General features: G+C 37.9%; 1 protein-coding gene across 1 annotated transcript in view; it reads left to right on the top strand.

The window, feature by feature from the left end:
* Positions 1–2,353: 2,353 nt before the first annotated feature.
* The window catches only part of LOC107739737 (matrix metalloproteinase-17-like), an 88,394-nt gene continuing 71,893 nt past the window's right edge, over positions 2,354–18,854 (top strand). Inside the window, exon 1 of the mRNA XM_016551938.1 lies at positions 2,354–2,691. Within this exon, the coding sequence (XP_016407424.1) occupies positions 2,551–2,691 (141 nt within the window). The 5' untranslated portion in view covers positions 2,354–2,550. The remainder of the gene's footprint in view (positions 2,692–18,854) is intronic.

Genomic DNA, 18,854 nt, shown 5'->3' with positions numbered 1-18,854 from the left:
GAAAACAAACGCTGTAGTCCAAACGAGCCGTTTGCTGTAGTTCTTGAAAAGGGATTTTTAAAAAACGAACTATCTCCCTTTGGAGTGGACTTTGAGATTTGTAACTTTCTAGATCTTTTTTATGCCCAAACATACACGCTACACACTGACTAAAATTTAAAAAAGTGAAAAAGCATAATAGGACCCCTTTAAATTCACAGGGCCCAGAACATCTTCAGGCCAAAGGTGTCACAGGGCTGTGCAACTGTGAACAGCAAGTTATTACACGTCTCAGAAAGACAATTAGGTATTCTACACTTAAAATGTGCAAAATCAGATACGTCCGACGCTGTTTCTGTCTTTGTAAGCGATATACATGGAGGGAGGCGTTCCATTAAAGCTGATGTTAACAGAAATAAGTGCGCTAAGTTAACTTTTTTCCCCAAAGTGTAAGCTCAGCAGTCTTTTCAAAACGTCAAGTCTGAAGCTGGTAATCACTGGACGCCTGCGTAAAGGGAGGTTATTCATTTGAATTAGAACCCTTGATAATCTTCGTCTGGATTTTTCTTGACAGATGTTTCATTTTGCGGTGCGCCCGTGCATTTGATTAGCCACATGCATGCGAAGGAGAAGCTGTCACGCGCTTGACACCAGCGATCTTCTGTCCTCCCTCTCTCTCTCTCTCTCTCTTTCAGTCCTCTTTCCCCACACCATCTCCATTAATCTTTTTCCGCCTTCAACCGCCATCTCTCTTTATGCATCACGTCCCCACACGCCAGTCTCCGTTACATGGTGTTTTTCAGTCAACAGATCTGCTCCACCGCTCCTGTCCTTCACTACCTGAGGCCAGTGCTTAATATTTCATATGTCTTTGCATTACATTTCAGGGTTGTGTCCCTTGAAATGTGCATTAAGCTTAAAGCCATAACTGTAATGTGCAGGCTTGTGATTAAGTGATAAGAGCTCTTACGGACTGTCAGGTGTGCCGTTCCCTGTGATGCATGTTTTACCCTCAGCTGCCTTTAGATTATTCACTGATGGGGAGATTTGTTGCAGCACTGTTTTTGTGCACTACAAAAAGTATTTGTACCTTAAACACATACATAGTGTGATATTTAGAGAAGGCACAAAGCAGTTTTATAACGGAAAGGTCACACTTACATTACAGTATTAGTGTTGCTGTGTAAACTGTTGTGCTGACTGAATAAAGCTTGTATTTTATGTACAATTTGATTTTCATTTTCTGCCGAAAAGTTGGTTGCCAGGGTGCTGTAAGGTGGTTGCTTACTAGTTAGGTGCTTACTTGTTGACGTTGTAAGCACCTAACGGTAAATCAGCTGACGTTGATATTTTGTTGTTTTTAGGTTGTGTGACCAAAATCCAAAGTTAAGTCAATGTCAAATTGAAATCAAATAGGCCTACTGACGTCAACCCGATTTTCATTCTCAACCAAAATGCAACATCTGTCCAACGTTCGGTCCAACATCAACCTGACGTTATATTGACGTCCGATGGGAAGGAACAGTTCACACAGAAAATGAAAATTATTTACTCGCCCTCTTGTCGTTCCAAATCTGTATGGCTTTCTTTTTCTGCAGAACACAAAAGAATATATTTTCAAAGATTGTTGATAATCAGATGTTGGTATCAAAGTTTTGGTGACCACTGTAAAAAACAGACATCTCTCAAAATATCTTCCTAAACGCCATTTAATAAATTTAATACTAGTCTAATTTTGGTTTCTTAAGATAAATAGCTATTGTAAGACATGTAGCCTATCCACTGACCTCTCCAGACCGACAGTTTAATCTATACATTCTCCATCCGCTTGTCTTTTGTAGGGTGGTGGGTAGAAATGATAAATTAATTTCATAATCTTAAAACAGTAAAAGAGCATGCTAATTAATTGGCGCTCATAACCTAATTAATATTCATGAAGCTTTCGCATTCAGTGACGTCAAAAGGGAACCCCCACCTGTCTCTGTAACTTTTTTAACCAAAGTGTTATTTTATAAACTATTTATTAATTTACTTCAGTATAATTTTAATATGATTTAAAAGCAAACTTGTAGCGAAAATAAAAACGCACAGGTCTCAGCTGGAGGACAGTGCCCCCGCAGAGCCCCCCTCCCATCAGGAAAGTAGCTATACAAGTTCTCCTCGCGTTTTCTGCGCATCAGTCCGCTGCGTTCGGCGCTGAGCGCGGCACCTCTTCTCTGACAGCACATGCACTGCTCTCAAAGGGCTTCGGGTTTGGACTGAACGAAGACGTTTGACTTTTGGTCTTTTGGGAGTGAATGCGTACACGGTTCATCTGCAGGCTCCTTTGGTAAATCGTGATGCCCACAGTGAATGACATTTCGTTTGGAGACAGAGATCCCTGAGGGAATTAATTGTCCTGTATTGTGATGTATGCGATATGTTTCACGTGTCTGCGCACCACAGTGAGGTAGTTTGACTGACACGTGTTCCCACGGACCGTTAAATGCCAGGGATCCGGTTTTGGGTGATCTATACCGTGGATGCGGCGGAAAGAAAGACCGTTCTGTGATCAGCGGGAGCGGGGACAATATGAAGTCTCTCAGAAAGTGGAATTCAGCCCGGACCATTTGGATTATTTACCCAGAGATGATTCTTTTTTCAGTTCTTTGGTTTTTATCTCAAACTCGGGCGGCCCCGTCTATAACAGCCGAGCATATGGATATGGGGGTGGTAGGTGCTCTTTCAAGCCTGTCTTCCGACTAATAATTATCGTTTAGCGACAAGGCGTGAAAGAAAAACCTGTGGCCTGTGGGTATAGATAATTGCATGTATTAGACACGTCTGTGAAATCAAAAATGTATTCGGACTTACACTCCCACACGATCTGCATCGACACACGTAACAGATTTATTTCATTTATGTCTTTACAGAAGTCAAGTTTCACCGCGACGATTCAGCAGAAGCAAATCGTGCGTGAGAGTGTTAAAGAAATAGCTAGTTCAGCCAAAAAATGAAACCATGTCATCGTTTACTCACCATCATTTTGTTCCAAACCTGTGTGACTTTCTGTCACACAGAGAAGGCTGGGCGGTCTCAGTCACCATCCACTGCATTTTCACTGCAAGAAAGAAATTAATAATAATTTGGAATAATATGAGGGTGAGTAGGCTAAACGATGGCAGAATGGGTGAACTATTCATTTAAATATCGAGCCGCTCATTTATGGGTTAATTTACATTCCTTACCCGATTGTGTGTGAAGTGTAACTTACATAAACACCGTATATCTCGTTCACACATGCATGTGCGTCGTAGGTCGTATTTGTGCAAAACGTAGCCTATTTTGTTTGACCTGTTTACGCTAGAGAATGTCGGTATGCTAAACTTTATATGCCCAATTTTATACACAATTTTTGTGTTTGTCTGTAAGTGGAGCCATAATCAACCTCTTCTCAGGTACTTTCCCCCTCAGACTCACTTTCATGCTGCGCGCGGATTCAGAAATCATCTTTGACGTGACATTCACGCGCACCGATCTTTGAAAAGCACGTAAACTGTGCACATCTGTTCGTTTGAAAGAAATGTTGACCGTAGAAATGTTCGTTTATTGAGAAGGATTTGTTGGCTGAGTTTGTTCATTGCTCAAACTAAGTTGTTAAAATATTTATTTGTCCGTTTCACACTGGCAATTTCTTCAGAAATGTCAAATCATGGTAGCAAAAATGAGGTAAGGGCACTGACAACAACAAAACAGCAAAAGTTGCTTTTACTCTGCTTTAGTTGCATTCAATCATCCCTTCAACTTTTTCATTCTTTTATATATTCATCATTTAAACAGAGGCGTCCTGCACCTGTTTTGTTTGTTGAGGATGCACTTGGCTCACTTTGTACACCTAGGTAAGAAAACATTTTTTAACAGCTAAGAAGTTTTGTGAATGATGGATTAGTCTAGTGATACAGTTTTTCATTTTGAGTGCAGAACGATCTGGGTCCGGATCCTGATTAAATATTTTTTTTTTTTTGTTAAAACAAGCAAAATGTACTTGCAATATTACTTGACAGATTTGTTTTCCATTAGTTTCGAGCAAGACAAGGGGTGAGACACGTGCATTTTAGACAAGAAAATGTTTTTCTACAATAATCATGCCTAATAATCCACAAATCTTTTTTGTTTTCTTTTTTTCTAAAGTTTCTAAAATACACTATGCTTAAAAATCTCAGGTGTCCCATGTCTCCTCACTTTGAATGGGCATGAGGTTGTGATCTGACATTCATATTTGTGTGTTTATTTTACTTGGCCATACATCGGCAACAAAAGCATGTAATTTCAGTTAACAAGAGTACTCCAATACTCACTTGTTAAGTTGTTTTGTTGTATATTTGATTTTCTCTTCAAAGAAATTGATTTTCCTAATCAATATCCTTTTATCTTTTATATCCAGTAACTTTCCAAGAAGTGTTCATAAAGTACTGTATGCGTATTGATCACTTTCTGTCAGATATTCCCTTACTTAAATAACCTCTTATAGTAGAAACTTTTAGCAGCATCCAATAAGTTTTTCATTTAAACTCTCAAATGAATGGCAGCGAGTTTAAAGGCTCCGTATTTCTTAATGACCCTCACAAATCTAATCTTGCGCCATTGAGCAGTTGGTCCACGCATATAAATGAGGCTGTATGATGTCTGTCAGTGTGTGACACTGCATGCCATCAAACCTCTGATCATTAAATGTGGCATAGATGCTCTGCAAAGGATCTCTGATGGGTTACAGCTCTCTGTGACAGCAGCTGATAATAACATGACACATACACTTCTTTCAGATTACATCTCCAGCAGCGTCCGTATGACGGGACGACAGTGCCGCTGTTGTTGTTAACTTTGCACCCCAGACCTCTCATGCTTGAATGAAGACTTAGGGAGTCGTGTCCACCTCCAGGGAGGCTGGCTATTGCTTTGCGGGCTGTTGGGACAGCAACACTTGACAGGCGCAGACGATGCTTTTAGAGATCTAAAAGATACGGGTGATGGCACAGATGGTGGGGTATTGTTGGGCTGGGGTGGACGGGTGTTAAATAAGGGCGTCATGAAGGAGCAGATGGGCATGTGTCATGATGATTGGTTTTAAGACTGTTGCTCGGACTGCACAGAATGGGACAAGTCAGCACAATAATGATTACAAACCCCATGCGACACAGTGGACCTCCCCAGCATCCCTCTACTTGAACAATGCAGCTGAAAACGACAATTCACATCTCATTCACTAATAATTGCTCGCATTGTTTCGTATTTGTATGCACAGGAGAACATCTCACCAAAAATTCCATCTAATAAACAACACGTTCCTAAGCACACAAATTTGTTCTTAATGTCTTTCTAATGTCAGTGAATTTAGAGTACTCTTAATGAGCGGCCAAAACACACCCAAACCAGCTCCATATAAGGACTTACCACACAACCTTTTCTTTATAGCCTTTTATCATCTGCAAGATTCGCAGCGAGATCCTGAGGCTGTGTCCCATCCTCAAAATGCTTTTGGTGAACCATGATTTGTTTGTTAAAACATTCGTGCACAGATATCACGCACAAATTGAGAATGAGACCCATTGTTTTTAAAATAATGATACAGGTTCAAGATGTTTTATTTTCATAGTTTTTGCAGTCCAAAGAGAAAGGAAAACTTGAAATCGCATCATATGACCCCTTTAACAATCAGTGTATTTTAATGAATAAAAGGCACTACAATGATATGGGTGTGTGCCAGGTGTCATTACTGTAATGCATTTGATATTGTCTTATTATTTTAATGATTATTTTGATTACTTCTCATAATTTACATTTCATTACTATAGTAGTCATGATACAGATTAAAAACTGTATTTTTTCTAATAGTTTTTTGTTTTTTTGGCAATTTATTAAAGCCTCTGCAACAAATTCTATACCATGTATAAATACTTAAACATTTTAATTAAAAAGTTATTAAATTATTTTTTTTAATCTTTTACCGTAATTGGAGGGTAATAACAATTCCACATTGCGAAAAGGGGCCTAGATTTTATAAATAGATGGTTTTTTGTTGTTGTTGTTGTTTTTTGTAAAATCTGACCACCTTTTTGTGAGACTTAACTGAAATAGGTAAAACCAGTTAGATTCTGTGTAGTGTGTATGGAAAATTCACCTACATTTTAATCAGTTTGTGTAACATGCTGCATTACTCTGCTTTTTTATTCTGCATTACGTTGCATTCTGTTTTGAAATCCTCGGAGTCAAACTACTGTAATGTCTTTAATGAGAGCACCAGCTGGACCCATCAACAGATGCATGCAGCAGCGCATGGGCTCCACTGCCCGCCACCCTCACCCGTGCCCTACTCATTATAGTACACACCACATATTAGCTCACAAGCCCAGAGTGACACGTCCTCAACTGAGCCAAAGAGAGTCAGCCACCTCTGCTGTCATGAGCCTGTCCATCATTCACGATGTCAATTTGACCAATGTGCTCACTCACTGGCTCTCACTTCTAATTACCCAGAAAGATTTCAGCGTGAGTGGGGCGGGCCTGCGATTGACATCCAAAGCGAGGTGGCCCTAAGCCAGCGCAGACCCACAGCAGAGTAATCAAGAGAAAGGGATGAGTATAAGAGCACAGCCTTGGAGAGTAAAAGGGGCCACAGCATTTAGAGAACTGGTAAACATGAAATCAATAGCATTTCTCTTTGGCTAAGATAGACCTGTCTCTCTGGAATAATGTACTGTGGATTGATTTGCAGCTGCAGTAGATCAGGTGATCTATTTTACGGGGGAAAACTCCCATTAGTCGTACCTGTCAGTCGGAATTGGCTCCATTTTGCATTTCCTTACTGCTCAGACAGATAACAATGCAATGGGGTGTGTAGTAACTATTCTGGTGCTGGGTTGGCCTGTAGTTTGCCGCATGTCCTACTTTCGGCTGTCGTTCTGGATTCTGGTGACCTCTAGTCCATTGCCAGGCATCTGGAGTTTGGGATTTGGGACGAGGAGATTATTTCAGGAACGAGGTCTGTGGAGAGGTGGCGGAGGTGTGGATGAGAATAGATTTGGCACAGTGAGGCAGCAGAGTAATGTGTGTCGAATTATGCACCTGCTAAAGCTGCATGCCTATAGTCATAATTTTGAATGTCTATTAGGCTGCCTAATTAGATTCTCTCACAACCTGGAAGTTACCGTGCACAACTTCCAGGAATCAGGTTTAAAGTTTGGGAGCTTCGCCCCATTCACACGGGGCGTCAGCGTCAACGCCTCTCGTTTACTTTGAATGGAGTGACGTCAAGCGTTGGCGAAATGAATTGTGGGTCCGTCACGTCGCGTCGCGTTGGGTCCGTTGCTCGCGGCAGAAGTTGAAAACTTTTCAACTTTTCAAGCACCAACGCAGGCGTCAGCCAATCAGATGACCTTATGCAAATACCGTAGCGCAGACACTAGCCAATCGCGTTCATGCAACAAAAGAAGACTAATGTGATTGGCTGTTGTCACTATGACGGTCGCGTCAGAGCCAAGCTTCAGAAACGCCCTCCGTCAAGCGTTAACGCTGACACCCCGTGTGAATGGGGCATCAGAGTCACTGCCCAACAACAACAACACTGATGTATCTTTGGCCCAAGCTATCACACTGTTTTTGATTGTGTTCAGCCCAGAGTGGAGAAAAGCACTAGGGAGGAATAGAAAAGGATGGAGGCTCATCGCTGTCTTCTCACTCCTGTATTATAACCCATTCGAAAGAATCACTGGATACATACATTTATTTTTTTCAGGCCCGAAAAAAAGTTTTTTTTTCTCTAGTGAATCTCTCTGATAATTTCTCCAATAATCTCCAAATTTCTCTGATAAGGCTCAATTTTTAAAATGCAAAAATCATGAAAATCACTGGAAATGTTATGGGAATTCATTGATCAAAAAGTGTGGGAACCTTGAAGATGCATTTGAAATGGACAGTATCTTCTATGCTTTTCTGCCTCACACAATGTATGTATATTGAAGTGTGCTAGCATTTTGTTCAACATGTACACTGACAAAAGAAACACCTAAAATATGGTAATGATGTATTTTTGGTATGGGCCCTATGAACATTACAGGCCAGGGTAGTGATTATACTGAAAGCATCAATGGATAAACCTCAGGAAACACAGTGCCCTGTAATAAGTCAAATGCATGAGGGAATGAAAAGAGCAGGACCCTATGCCAGCAACTAGCTCTGAGTACTTACAGATCAAACTGTGTGGTAAAGGAATAAGGAAGGATGTAGTGGTGGCGCCCTAGGCGACCGCCTAGCTCGCCTATGCCTAGAAACGGCCCTGAGTGTAGCTGCACGCAATATTACGTGCTTTCCATTGGATCGCACCGATTTCAGCACTTCAGAACCAATGCTGTTCCAAATTACTAAAGAAAACCTTATATTAACTCCATGTGCACCCTTGGTCTTATTTTAGCTCAAGGGTACCCCTATCCTCCCCAGGCAGGCTGAGATCAAGGACTTCTTTGCCATGGCTGTCCAAACAACCGACTAGCGCTTATAATTACGGTGGTTTTGTGTTGGTTTGGCGTACTTCTTCACAGCTTAAAATAAAGCACACTGAAACAGGCAACAATGAAGCACCAATAAAAAATTCCCAGCAACAGCAAAGCTTTTCTTAAATTGCTTGCAGAATTGCTGTAGTTTGTAAGAGAGTTTTTTTCCCCCCGTTATTTAATTTAACTGCCATCCCGACCAAAAACACGCCGACAAAAGGCCAAGTGATTTTAAAAAGCACCCTGTAGATTTTGGTGACAACCCCATTATGGCCTCTACTAAGTCTGTTCATTTTCCAGGTCTTCAGAGGCACGCAGCAGGTGCTTCTGTGGTTTATCTCTCATTTGCATTTTTTTTCACTTTCTAATGAGATGACAGAGCAAGAACGGAGAAGGTTGGAGGAAAGGCCTTCTCTGATGCAAAGAGAGATGCAAAATCATTTTGCGAGAGTGAAGGCTTTTGATGTGTGCACAAAAAAAAAAAAAGATTCAAGATGTTGTAAGGTTTAAATGACACGGCTCCTTCCACTTCTGGTCCCCACGAGAATGGCAGAGAGAAAGAAAGGTATGTTTAAGCCAGTAAAACCTGTAGATTTAGACAGATTCAAGTTTCACCATAAATTGATGACTTGCCACAGCATTAGAATTTTTCTGCAGTTAAAATCGAAAAATTAGCATTGTTAGATTTAATAAATGAAACTTTCATTAAAACTACCTCATGGATACACATTTTCATAGAGAAACTGAGTTAGGGTGCCGGCACACCATGATTTATTGATTTCAATTTGGATGGTATGTCACAAGAACGTAGAAGAAAAAAACAAGGGTTTGTAAAAGTGACACTCTCTCATGCAACCAAAAGGGTATTGAGTGTATTCCCATAATGTACCTTTAACAAGTGGGAGTTTTTTTCTTTTTTAGCAGGTCTTTCCATTGAAAAGATTAGACTTAGTTAATTAAACTGGATTAGATAAATAATTATATCACACAGCACTGATTTTATATAAGTACTATCAATTTTAGGTCAGTGCTGGGTGGTGAAATAAGCAGCAAGGCTTGATCCTTCATCAGTGTGCCCTTGGCAAGACTCTTAACCTCAGAGAGCTTTAATTGTACTGTACAGTCTTTTAGGATAAAAGCTATAACCAATTTACTGCTTTACCTTCATTATTTGAACAGCCATGTTGAATGCATGCATGTTATATGAAAATGATCACCTTAAAATGTCTTTTGTTACAACCTTTTTGTTGAATTTACTTGAATCCAGTGAGTACAATTTAATGAAAGCGTGGCCAACATAGTTGCAGGGAACCACTTGACATGGCATTTTGATGGAAATCTAACATCTAATACTTTTGAGTGCACAGTGAAGGATTAAATTGCTATAGAGCACAACAGCGACTGACCACTTTTTAAGCAGCCTTGGTTCCGGAATGTTTTTTTTTTTTTTTTTTGTCACATTAATTTTCATAAACATTAAAAAAAGAAAAACAAAAGATATGCATTCCAATAAAGTGTTCTAAGCCATTAACTGAACAAACACACTCCGAGATGAATCACAACAGTGCAGATTTAGTTTTACAGAAAGGTATTTAAAGTTTATTAGTAAATATTTTAGAGAGTTATGAACCGTTGGCAGGCTGAAGTATAATTTGCAATGCAAACAGTGTGAGAATTCAGTTATTAAACAAAAATGTTGATAAAGTGAAATTTCTTCTACAGCACCATATATTATTACTTAATCTCAGAGCTCATGGTACGTTTATTTTTTATTTTTTGAAAGGTTTATATATTGTTTTTTCTTATCTTTTAAAAAATTGAATGGGGTCCCTAGCGTTGTGTTCTTGTGAGATATTAGTCATAATATTGCTGAAATGCTCAAGTCTTTAGCTATTTAATGGTGGTATTATCTGGAACATCATAGTTTACCCAAAAATGATAATTTTGTCATTTATGCATCCTCACATTGTTCCAAACCTGAATAACTTAATTTATTCTGTGAAACACAAAATAAGATGTTTTAAAGAATGTTGCAGCTGTTCTTGTCCATACAAAGTCAGTGGGGACCAAAACAACATTGGACCCCACTAAAAAAAAGTAAATAATGTCAGAATAAAAGGCACTGGCAGAAGTGAAATATTGGTGCATTCATGATTTTCATGGCAAAATAACTCCAGAAGTGTTAAAGGGGTCATCGGATGCAAAATTCACTTTTCAAGTTGTTTGAACATAAATGTATGTTGGAAGTGTGTGTACACATCCATCCTATAAAGCAACATGGACTATAATGGCTTGATAAAAACAGAGCTGATTTTGACAGGTTTAAAAAGGTGTTTTTTACACTAACATTGAGAAATTTTAACCAAAGTATGTTATAGACTTTTAATTAAGACCCTAAAGAATCATATCAACTTGTGCAAAATGAGCATCTGAGGACCCCTTTAAGAACAATATATGAAGCTGTTTGGCCCTTGGTCGACCTTTCCACAGTGTTTGACATGGGGAACGGGGGACTGCTGTATAGGGGCTTCTGCTGAAACTTTGTTGTTTCTGAGTTCAATGATGAGTCAGTTGTAGATGAGTCAGGACTGCATGCTGGCTCCTTTGCCATTTAGACTGTATATTGCATAACTTGCCCCAAGGATCTTGAAAACAGTGGAGTTATGAACTTCAGGCTGGATGAGAAGATCTTCACCATCATAAGGTTTCAAGCAATTTTCAGGTAAACGATCTCTACAAAGATCAGCTGAAAAAAAAAGTGTAGAATAAATCCAGCATATGTTCAAAAATATGGCTGACGCCCACATCATCTAGCAACAGTTTTGCCATGATGGTATACAGATGGTGGAGGTACTGAAGAGACAAGACAGAAACTATTCAGGAGGCATATGTCCATGTCTGCCCCCGCTAGCCAATTACACTTGAATAATTTGTCATGAAATTTGCATGTTTCAAAAGAAATGATGCAATCCCTACATAGCTCACCAATGAATTTAGAGGTAGAATCATTACTGGATATGATTCAGCTCCATTAGTAGCCAAGGAAGCAAATTATCACATTCTTCTGTTTGTTTGTTTATCAGGAGCCTCTCGTGGCTGTTCTGAACTTTTTGGACTACTTGTTTGTCATGCTAATGTCTCGCAGTTGCTAAAAAGAGGGCCTTTAGGCAATTTTTTCAGATAATTTCTTGTCTCACTTGGATTGCTGTGATGAGTAGTTGGGTCAATGGGGCTGTCTGGAGAGAAAAATAGCAGTTTTAAGTGGGCTTTTATGATAATTTCTGTTCTTAGCATCTCGGGGAGATGAAATACAGAACACAAAGCGCCAAATAAAAATTACAGTTCACAGCCACCAAGCTAAGGTGAATATCTTACCTCTTGTTGAGAATTAACAAAGCCAAGAGCACACTAAAAGATTCAGTGTCTTGTTTGATGTGCTTTTTTCTCAGTTCTTTGTAATTCAGTGCAAAAACAAAAGCAAAGTCTTTCCTCTGTGTTTTTGTTGACATATTGTCATGAATAATCTCTTATTGCTTTGTGTAATAATTTGTTTGAGGAGCGTTGTGAGCTAATTAGGAAGAGCAAGTGCTTTGTAATTGGCATATGTAGTCTGGGATTAGTTTTATAGAGTGTTTAACAGATAAGTAATAAATATTATAACTATGGTATTAGGGGGCAAGACATTGTCATTCTAGAAAGCATCTAATTGGACATCTGTGTAGTGCAACATGAGTCATCAATATTTTGTTCCATTTTACCAGAAGAAATAATTTCAGTAATTTTAAATAATATTTTTATATATCTGCTGTTAGTTTAGCATATAGATGGCCTCGAACTGAATGAAAGAATGGAATGAAAGCTGCAGAGTTTCAGTTGTACAAACTGAAGACTTTGAGAAATACGAATGTATTACTCATGCTACAGAAATCTATCCAGTGAACTGCAAGTTATAAGAAAGAGTCGGTCAAGGCAATATCAAAGCACGGCAGAAGCCGTATATTCGATGCATCAGCAGACAACATCTATTTTCTCCACCTTTTCTCATTTGTGGAGGTCAGAAATCTTCTGGAAGTGATGTGTGTGTATAGTGCTCAATGACAGTTTTATTGCTCTTTGAGCCCATTCGCTTTCACAGATAAGTATAAAACAAACCCTTTGGTTTGGTTGTAAATATTAGATGATAACTCAATGCCACTACAGTACACTACAGTACAGATAAAAACTGAATCTGAAGACGAGACTGCGACTATATGTCACATGGGCATGTTGTCATAAGGGCTGTAACTAGATGATTTTGAATCAAATGTATTTTCTCGATTGGAAATGTATTTTTATTGCATTCACAAACCTATAATTACTACATTACTTTCATAAACATGTCAGCTTACATGTTTGTTTGTTTGTTTGTTTGTTTTGTTTTGCAACTTCATATCTTGCAATGATACTTTATTATCTCACAATTGCAATTTTATGTCTCACAGTTGGGACTATTTCTCAGAATTGCTATATTATTTCTCTAAATTGTGACTATAGCTCTCTTTATATCAGCTTTATTTCCCCCAATTGCAATTTTATTTCTTCGTATTTACTTTTTATCTTAGAATGTGATTTATTTTAGAATGTGACTTCTTTTTTACAGGCAGGAACAGACTTCCATACTGTAGATATGTGCAGAAATGGACTTTTTATAAATCGACTTATCCTGAGAAGTATTCGCTGAAGTAAGAAGTGTGACAGCTAGCCTACTAGATACAAGGCTCTGAAAACAATTAAATATAATTTTGCACTTTCCCATGTTTTGTAGATGTTGATGTATTTGTTGACATTTAAACGTCGTAACGTCTAGAATTGTAAAGTCACAGACTCTTGTTTAAATTTTAAGTTTTTGACTTATCCTGAGAAGTATTCGCTGAAGTAAGAAGTGTGACAGCTAGCCTACTAGATACAAGGCTCTGAAAACAATTAAATATAATTTTGCACTTTCCCATGTTTTGTAGATGTTGATGTATTTGTTGACATTTAAACGTCGTAACGTCTAGAATTGTAAAGTCACAGACTCTTGTTTAAATTTTAAGTTTTTCATTACCTAACAGAACCTTTGGGGGCTCTTGGTAATTTCATAAACCGATTTACTATACAGTTGACCTTCTCTGGTCGGGACTCATTTGGTTGACAAAAGTGACATTAGAGAGTACGTTACTTTTCAGGGTGGCCTTCTCATTCATCACCTATGCGCTTCTGTTCTGCACATTTATCTGCTTGAAAGCGAACATCTGTGGTTATGCTTTGTTGAAGTGCCCTGCAGCGAGGCCCAATGCTGACATCACAGGACTCATGAGTCTGGCCCCAGAAAAGATAGGAATTATGAGCTAATTAGCAGTTGTTAGTAGCTCAGGGACCTGGGATGATTTGTCGCAAGAGAATGGATGAGACTCCTTCTTATGTTGTGGCCTCTCTAATGATATGACGGACCTTCCCTGATCACACAGGCTCATCCATATCCACTCGCCCCCGTTCCGCTGCACGATATACAGAGGAAATAGACATCTAATTTCATCTGGTTCAGAGCGTCTTGCAAGAATTGATTCACTGATTCTGACAAGGACACAAAAGCTATTTTTACGCCTTCCTAACGGAGTCACTTTATTCAGCTGTGTATGTATGTTTGTTTGGGATAAGCTGAGATATTATTACAAGAACGCGAAAGCAGTCAATTGTCTACTTTCAGATTGCCTCTCAATTCCCCCAGGACCGATTTAGCAGTGCAGGAATGTTCTCGTACAATTCTTCCAAAATGTATTTCTGTGAGTTATTCAAGTAAAAGTAAAAACTTCCTTGGTTGATGGGGAGTAAACAAGTAAGAAAACATGATGTCTTATTACATTGTGCATTCAGTATTTATCAAACAGTGACATTTGTCAGTCTAACGCAGAAAACAGCGTGCACATGGAAAGCTGAAGTTGACTGCAACTTTTCATATCTTCCTAGGCGTTTGTTAGTTTCTATGAATACACATATTCTCCTGTCAACACTCAGCCCCAGTTGCCACCATTCCTCAGGTCTGTCTCAGACAGAATGCTTCTAGGCTCTGTATATATATATGTGTGTGTGTGTGTGTGTGTGCACGCATTAATATCCATCACATTTATATGTCTGACCGCGACAGCTGCTCTAGAATCATGTTGGTACCTCACAGATAGAACCAAAGCAAAAGACTTTTCATAAAGTGTTTCAAAAGTTTGGACCCATTCTTTATTTTTACCATTTACCAAAGCAGTTAAGTTATCAAATGTTATATATATTAATCATTGCATAATATTATAATTCCTGTATTATATAAAATACTAATTAAGTATAGCTTTGTATAGAATTTGCTACTTTAAATACGGTTTAAAAAGTTTGGGATTAATATGATTTTTTAAATGAAAGAAACTGATGCTTTTATCCAGCAAGGACGGATTAAATTGACCAAAACTGATGGTAAAGACATTTATAATGTCATGAAAGATTTCTATTTCAAATAAATGCTGTTCTTTAGAACTTTCTATTAATGAAACCGTGAAAAGTATCACTGGAGTAACGGCTGCTGAAAATTCAGCTTTTCCAACATGGGAATAAATTACATTTTAAGTATATTTAAATAGAAAACAGTGAATAATATTTCACAATATTACTATTTTTACTTTTAGATCAAATAAATAAATAAATGCAGCCTTGGTGACCATAACAGACTTCACACCAACCGCATATTTTTGAATGGTAGTGTTTGTACAATATATATATATATATATATATATATATATATATAGTCTCAGTGGTGGTGTTCTGAATTATAATTTTTTTTCGTTCTTTTTTTTTAATCAAAAGTAAATTCATTTCCCAGTCACATTTTTTTTGGTTAAATAAACATTACTTAGACTATCAGAAAAATAAAAAAAGAAATTCTATTTACATTTTTACATTAGCAATGTAATCAATATTCTATTTATTAAAGCCAATTATGAATTTCATCAAATTAGTGTTTTTAAGCATTTTACATTTATTCCAAAATAATAACTAAAGGCAGAAATAATTTTAACAATATATTTTATTTGTGAACTTGTGTTCAGCTATTTATTTTAATAGTTAACTATTTTTGAATTTTTCGGGTCATCAGTCATCAAAGTTTGGTAAATATTGGTCACAGACATGGAGATTTACTTTACATTTCACCACAAACTCCCTACTTACTAAAAACTTCCACAGATCATGTTTTCATGCCATTTTAAGACTTATTTTGACATAACAAACTGGTTATATCTAAATGTGTGAGTTGTTTACTTATTTTTTTAAGTTAGTCTTCCCATTAAAGGGATACTCCACCCCAAAATGAAAATGTTGTCATTAATCACTTACCCCCATGTCGTTCCAAACCCGTAAAAGCTTCGTTCGTCTTCGGAACACAATTGAAGATATTTTGGATGAAAACTGTGAGGCTTGTGACTGTCCCATTGACTGGCAAGTAAATGACACTGTCAAGGTCCAGAAAAGTATGAAAGACATTGTCAGAATAGTCATTAATGTGAATTGTGATTAATGACAAAATTTTCATTTTGGGGTGGAGTATCCCTTTAACACCATTATATTGTTCATTCAGACTGATTCACCAACGCGGAATGTGCACAAACACAACAGGCTGGATTTATTGTATGAACCAATCACAACCGAACATAACCAGTCATATCCAATCATATCGCGATGGAGGCATTGCCTCCTGTCACGTGACTTTCCTACATTCACCTCAATTACCCCCCACCAAACCCACCGCACACTTGCAGAGGTCACCAACCACTGGGTCGCGACCCACTACCTGGCCATGGAAGAATTGCTATCGGGTCGCAAGAACGTTCTGGGAAAAATGTGTATAGATATGACATTGTTATTTATTGCGCATTAATGATTGTTCTAATTATTCTGTATTTTCATTGTATGCGATTGATATGGAATTGCAATTTGACTATTTCATGTTAAATTATGAAATCGTCAAATCTGCACGCCTGTGATTCGCAGATTAATTTGCCAATTTACATGTTCAAGCAATTTTAAACCACAAGAAGTAGAAACGAAAGAGAACTCAATTTGTTACTCATGCACTGTTCTCGCACATAGCCAAAGCGCGCACAAGCATAGAGACGTGTTTCAGACAGCGCGGAAATACCGAGTTGATTCCTCTTTCACATCTCCCTGCATTTAAGATACATACACATAAAATTATGTCAAAAACCCTTCACGACATTGCGACATTGTCATTTTCTGTGCTTTAAATAGTTTTTTCTTGTTTCTTGCTTATCCACAATATGATGCGCTGAACTACTCTATATATATATATACAGTATTCAGTGGGCTCAGGGGAGGTGAGAGAGACGCGGACTCCAGCTGTAACTTTACTTGCTGGTGTCGCTGTTGGACAACATTTCTTTACAAAAATGAGTGATTTATACACTGTTACATTTTGTAATATTGGCATTGTTTTAATCGTTGTACTACAATTTTTTTTGTCCTACTGTTGTACTATGAACAGCCCTGATATATATACATACTGATATTACACAAAAGATTTTTTAAAAATTCAGCATATTTTGTCCAAATTTTTGACTGAAACTGAAGTAATAGTACATACACAAAACACTCTACTCTTGCGTTTGAAAAGTTAGTTTTCCTGCTTCAATTCTCTGCAGCTTTATTAAGAGCATATTGGAGAGTCTGTCAGGAGGCACTGTGTATCTGAATTACTTTTATGCTCACCGTGCTCTATGTGGAACATGTAATAAATAACGCTGTCGGTGCTCTGTTCCAGACATATTCTTTCCTCCATTTGTGAGCTTTGGCTAACTGCCATTTCAGACTGGTGGCCAAAAGGGATGCAACTTCAAGTGCTTATGAAGGCTTGGGCTCACTACGGCACTTACATTCAACTACTGTAATAGAAAATTGTTCCTGGAGTCAGGGTTTGTTTATTTTAAAACCAGTGCCGTCTCTTGTTTACAATTCGCTGCTTCCCATTGGGAAAAAAATCCCGATCGTGAGCGCACATGAAAAGTGACTACTAGCTGCTTTGATGTGGGATTTTATCACTCCATTCTAACTAAATATTTGATTGGAAATATGTTGTTTGAAACTCTGTATACGAGTGATGGAAATACCTTCTTGGCAAATTGTGCCAACAGAAGCAGACAGATCAAATGCTGTTAACTTCAGCAGGGATTTTTACCCAGAAGTCTTGAAGTACTTGAGTGAACGTGAGGTGCCCAAGCTTTGTTGAACAACCTCATTCACTCTCTCACTTATAAAAGAGGAATAGGAATTAGAGAGAATATGTCAAGTGACAGAAGCAGGAAGCGTGGCGAGGAATACCAAGGAAAATAGGCCTAGCTTATTTAAATGTGCATAGCTTGCTCCGAATGGCTCCTGCACACCACTGAATATGAATTCATTTTCAAGTCTTTCAGCAAATGTGGATTTGTAATGGCATTGTGCTTGGTGTTCTCTTTGGGAGAAATGTAAAAAAAATGTTTTTGTTGGCTAAGGCTTTGAAACTCATTCGCCGTAAATACAATTGCCTCTGGTGACCCATCATTCACAGCTTTTGACAGAAAACCAGGGCCTAAAATTAACTTTTTGCCACACCTAGGTGAGTTGAGAAACTTTAGGTGAAGTAGTCTTCAGTTCAATTCACGTTTATTTGTGTAGGTTTATTTACTGGCCATGAAAAGTGTACTTGCATTATTCTGTTACAAAAAATATATATTTGTCACAATGACAGTCTTGTTTGTGTGTGTGTGTGTCTGTCTGTGTGTGTGTGTGTGTGTGTGTGTGTGTGTCACTCACAGCATATACAAGATGAGTCACTCGCTGTCTCATAGTGAAACTGAATCTAGCACAGAAATGTTGTTTCTCATTCATAATAATCTTTTTTTTTTTTCAAAAATGCATCTTAGATAAACTTCTGATTGTAAACCTATTCTGGCAAATGTTTGCTCAGAAGTTGTGATATCTTGATTTAAATTGCTTACACTACGATTCAAAAGTTTGGCGTCAGTAAGATTATTTATTTATTTTAAATTAATTATTTAAGAAATTAAAGAAATTTATAGTTTTATTCAGCTATGGTTAATTAAATTGACAGTAAAGTGACACATATATTCCAAATAAACGTTTTAAACTTTCTATTCATCAAGATAGATAGATAGATAGATAGATAGATAGATCATCAGAGATTATTAATGATGTATTATGTGATACTGAAGACTGGAGTAATGGCTGCTGAAAATTCAGCTTTGTCATCACAGCAATAAATCACTTTTTTTTTTT

This window comes from Sinocyclocheilus rhinocerous, unplaced genomic scaffold, assembly GCF_001515625.1.
Source record: "Sinocyclocheilus rhinocerous isolate Xijiao unplaced genomic scaffold, SAMN03320098_v1.1 scaffold585, whole genome shotgun sequence".
In the NCBI taxonomy this organism is placed as follows: Eukaryota; Metazoa; Chordata; class Actinopteri; order Cypriniformes; family Cyprinidae; genus Sinocyclocheilus; species Sinocyclocheilus rhinocerous.
The sequence above is the reverse complement of the archived record's forward strand: the minus strand, read 5'-3'. Positions and strand labels throughout refer to the sequence as shown.